We start from the raw sequence: 5,249 nt of genomic DNA on the forward strand, positions 1-5,249 counted from the left end.
GCTGGTTAGCACTGATTAGTAATTGCTAGCCCTGATTAGTACTGGTTCGCTTTGAGTAGTATTAGATACTACTAGTTAGCACTATTTGGTACTAGTCAGCACTGGTTGTATTCTCCAGCCTCCCTCAGTCACTTGGTAAAAAGGAGCACAGGTTCGATTCCCACATTTAACGTTAACCTTGACCAGACTTAGTGACTTTTCAGATTGATTGGATTATTTTGATCGAATTTAAATGTGTTAGTTTGACAATACTAGTACTAGTTAGCACTAGTTAGTACCGATTAGCACAGGTTAGTGTGTGTTACACTAGTTGGTATTGGTTAGCACTAGTTAATACTGATTAGCATTGGTTAGCTCTGGGTAGTACTAGATAATACTAGTTAGCACTATTTGATACTAGTCAGCACTGGTTGTTTTCTCCAGCCTCCCTCAGTCACTTGGTAAAAAGGAGCACGGGTTCGATTCCACATTTGTTAACCTTGACCAGATTTAGTGACTTTTCTGATTGGATTATTTGATCGAATTTAAAGTCAAACAAATATTTAAAAAAACACCAAATGACTGATTTTCTTTGCGACTTGACTTTTAGATGCTGACGTTAGTTTGACAATACTAGTGCTAGTTAGCACTGGTTAGTATTAGTTAACGTGGGTTAGCAGTCATTAGTACTGTCTAGCACTGGTTGTTTTTGTCATCCTCCAGCCTCTCTCTGTCACTTGTGGAATCAAACCTGTTGTCCTTTTTTTTTTTAACCATTTATTAACCTTGACCAGACTTTGTGACTTTTCTGATTGATTAAATTATTTTGATCAAATTAAATGTTGTTCCAAAACAAAGTAAAACAATCTTTAAAAAAAAATCTCTGATTTTCTTTGTGGCTTGACTTTTAGACGCGGACTTTAGTTTGACAATACTAGTACTAGTTAGCACTAGTTAGTACCGATCAGCACTGGTTAGTGTGGGTTAACAATAGTTGGTACTGGTTAGCTCTGAGTAGTACTAGATCATACTAGTTAGCACAATTTGGTACTAGTCAGCACTGGTTGTTTTCTCCAGCCTCCCTCAGTCACTTGGTAAAAAGGAGCACAGGTTCGATTCCACATTTGTTAACCTTGACCAGACTTAATAACTTTTCTGATTGATTGGATTATTTTGATCAAATTTAAAGTCAAACAAATGTTTTTTAAAAAAATCACTGATTTTCTTTGCAGCTTGACTTTTAGACGCTGGCATTAGTTTGACAATACTAGTACTAGTTAGCACTAGTTAGTACCGATCAGCACTGGTTAGTGTGGGTTAACAATAGTTGGTATTGGTTAGCTCTGAGTAGTACTAGATAATACTAGTTAGCACAATTTGGTACTAGTCAGCACTGGTTGTTTTCTCCAGCCTCCCTCAGTCACTTGGTAAAAAGGAGCACAGGTTCGATTCCACATTTGTTAACCTTGACCAGATTTAATAACTTTTCTGATTGATTGGATTATTTTGATCGAATTTAAAGTCAAACAAGTATTAAAAAAAAAAAAAAAATCACAGATTTTCTTTGCGACTTGACTTTTAGACGCGGACTTTAGTTTGACAATACTAGTACTAGCTAGCACTGGTTAGTATTAGTTAGCGTGGGTTAGCAGTCATTAGTACTGTCTAGCACTGGTTGTTTTCGTCATCCTCCAGCCTCTCTCTGTCACTTGTGGAATCAAACCTGGTGTCCTTTTTTTTTTTTTTACCATTTGTTAACCTTGACCAGACTTTGTGACTTTTCTGATTGATTAAATTATTTTGATCAAATTAAATTTTGTTCCAAAACAAAGTAAAACAATCTTTTAAAAAAAATCTCTGATTTTCTTTGTGGCTTGACTTTTAGACGCGGACTTTAGTTTGACAATACTAGTACTAGTTAGCACTAGTTAGTACCGATCAGCACTGGTTAGTGTGGGTTAACAATAGTTGGTACTGGTTAGCTCTGAGTAGTACTAGATAATACTAGTTAGCACAATTTGGTACTATTCAGCACTGGTTGTTTTCTCCAGCCTCCCTCAGTCACTTGGTAAAAAGGAGCACAGGTTCGATTCCACATTTGTTAACCTTGACCAGACTTAATAACTTTTCTGATTGATTGGATTATTTTGATCAAATTTAAAGTCAAACAAATATTTAAAAAAAAAATCTCTGATTTTCTTTGCGACTTGACTTTTAGATGCTGACATTAGTTTGACAATAATAGTACTAGTTAGCACTAGTTAGTACCGATCAGCACTGGTTAGTGTGGGTTAACAATAGTTTGTATTGTTAACACTGGTTAGTACTGGTTAGCTCTGAGTAGTACTAGATAATACTAGTTAGCACAATGTGGTACTAGTCAGCACTGGTTGTTTTCTCCAGCCTCCCTCAGTCACTTGGTAAAAAGGAGCACGGGTTTGATTCCACATTTGTTAACCTTGACCAGATTTAGTGACTTTTCTGATTGATTGGATTATTTTGATCGAATTTAAAGTCAAACAAATATTTTAAAAAAAAATCACTGATTTTCTTTGCGACTTGACTTTTAGATGCTGACGTTAGTTTGACAATACTAGTGCTAGTTAGCACTGGTTGGTATTAGTTAGCGTGGGTTAGCAGTCATTAGTACTGTCTAGCACTGGTTGTTTTCGTCATCCTCCAGCCTCTCTCTGTCACTTGTGGAATCAAACCTGTTGTCCTTTTTTTTTTTTTTTTTTACCATTTGTTAACCTTGACCAGACTTTGTGACTTTTCTGATTGATTAAATTATTTTGATCAAATTAAATGTTGTTCCAAAACAAAGTAAAACAATCTTTTTAAAAAAACCTGATTTTCTTTGTGGCTTGACTTTTAGACGCTGACGTTAGTTTGACGATGCTAGTACTAGTTAGCACTAGTTACTAGTTAGTACTGTTAGTCTTAGTGTTACTGGTTAGTATAGTTAGTACTCGTCTGCAGCGTTGTTTTCTCCAGCCTCCTTCAATCACTTGTGGAATCAAACCCGTGCTCCTTTTTTAAATTTTTTTTTACCATTTGTTAACCTCGACCAGATATTGTGACTTTTCTGATTGATCGGATTATTTTGAGCAAAGACATATTTTTGTCAGCTCGTCGCGCATCTCCGAGTAAACACCGCATTCCTGCGTGCACGTTGTGCTGACTCGGCAGTTTGAGGAGAGAGGGGGCCATTGTGTGGTTGGCACACACACACACACGCTGACACACACACACACACACACACACACGATGACACACACACACACACACACACACACACACACACAGACACAGTCATGTCCTTGTCTTCACCTGCAGCTCTCCAGACTGAAGCAGGAGTTGGCGCAGGTGAGACAGGAGCTGCACTCAAGGAAATGGGCGTGGAGACCCTGCAGGAGTGAGTGGACCACCCTTTCCCTTCCTCGCTTATCTTACCTTATCTACCCTCAACACCCTTCTTCTTCCTACTGCACTTCCACCTGTCTGAAAGGGAGTAGGAAGAAGCAGTTATTTGTTCCCTCTGCCCACTTCCTGTGTAGAAATATGAGCGCTGGTCGAATACATCTCATTGGGAACGAAGACATTTCAAGTAGAAATCAAACATTGCAATAAATAATTGAAGAGAAAATGAACAAGTACTATCAGAAAACAGAGACTACAAACAACTACAACCAACGCTGGCAATGGTTATACTGGTGAAAATAAGTAGAGCGTGCTAAGCAACCTAAAGTACGCCCAAAATTAAAGAGGAGGACACTCTCGGCCGCCTACTGTTAAAGACAACAGATGATTAGATTAAAACGTACCACCTGTGAAATCTAATCACCTGCCAGCTGTGTCTCGCCGTCAGCACATGCCACACCCCCGTCTGATGGTGCTCTGTCTTCAGCACCATGGACAGAGGCGGTGACCTTTGCTCCTGCAGGCGCGCTGATCACACTCTCCCCCCACAGAGACATTTTACCAAGGTATGCCTATAGGCTACTGTTTCAGATTGCCATATAACTTGGTACATGTAGTCCACAATATGCAAACGTCATAAATTAGTAAGAGATGCAAAAAAAAAAGAATCGCAAATAGGAAAATATAAAAGTAAACAAGAAAAAAATTATGAGTAAATACGTGAAAAATAGACCAATAAAATAATTTAAAGGTGCCATATGTAATAATGCGGTCAAACTTCTGTAGTCCCCTCCCCTTTTCCTGACTGAGGTTGCCAGATAATCAGCCAAATCCACCTCGATGGACTGGGCTACTTCGAGGAACTTCAAACTTCCACTGCCTCTTACTAGGGTTGAGGTGCTGGGACCATAATAGCTGAATAGACAAGCGTTTTGTCAATAACCAACACATTTGACACAGAAATGAGGCTATTTTCAGGAAGAAGTACATCATGCCTGTGTACAATATCACAACAAATGGCAATCATATGGTTATTGTCAGTACTATCAGAAAACAAAGACTAAAACCAACTACAACCAACGCTAGCAATGGTTGTACTGGTGAAAATAAGTAGCGCATGCTTAGCAACATAATGTACGCCCAAAACTAAAGAGGAGACATTTTACCAAGGAATGCCTACAGGCTACTGTTTCAGATTGCCATATAACTTGGTACATGTAGTCCACAATATGCAAACACCAATAAATTAGTAAAGAGATGCAAAAAAAAGAATCGCAAATAGGAAAATATAAAAGTAAACAAAGAAAAAAATTATGAGTAAATACGTGAAAATAGACCAATAAAATAATTTAAAGGTGCCATATGTAATAATGCGGTCAAAATTTTGTAGTCCCCTCCCCCTTTCCCTGACTGAGGTTGCCAGGTAATCAGCCAAATCACCTCGATGGACTGGGCTACTTCAAGGAACTTCAAACTTCCACTGCCTCTTACTAGGGGTTGAGGTGCTGGGACCATAATAGCTGAATAGACAAGCATTTTGTCAATAACCAACACATTTGACACAGAAATGAGGCTATTTTCAGGAAGAAGTACATCATGCCTGTGTACAATATCACAACAAATGGCAATCATATGGTTATTGTCAGTACTATCAGAAAACAAAGACTAAAACCAACTACAACCAACGCTAGCAATGGTTGTACTGGTGAAAATAAGTAGAGCATGCTTAGCAACATAATGTACGCCCAAAACTAAAGAGGAGACATTTTACCAAGGAATGCCTAGATTGCCATATAACTTGGTACATGTAGTCCACAATAGGCAAACATCAATAAATTAGTAAAGAGATG

General features: G+C 38.3%; 1 protein-coding gene across 1 annotated transcript in view; it reads left to right on the forward strand.

Moving 5' to 3' along the window:
* Positions 1-5,249, forward strand: part of LOC133644804 (protein WWC3-like) — a 107,580-nt gene that overhangs the window by 52,890 nt on the left and 49,441 nt on the right. Inside the window, 2 exon segments of the mRNA XM_062039550.1 lie at positions 3,316-3,361; positions 3,364-3,394. Coding sequence (XP_061895534.1) covers positions 3,316-3,361; positions 3,364-3,394 — 77 coding nt within the window.

The sequence above is a fragment of the Entelurus aequoreus genome, linkage group LG27, assembly GCF_033978785.1.
Source record: "Entelurus aequoreus isolate RoL-2023_Sb linkage group LG27, RoL_Eaeq_v1.1, whole genome shotgun sequence".
Lineage (NCBI taxonomy): Eukaryota > Metazoa > Chordata > Actinopteri > Syngnathiformes > Syngnathidae > Entelurus > Entelurus aequoreus.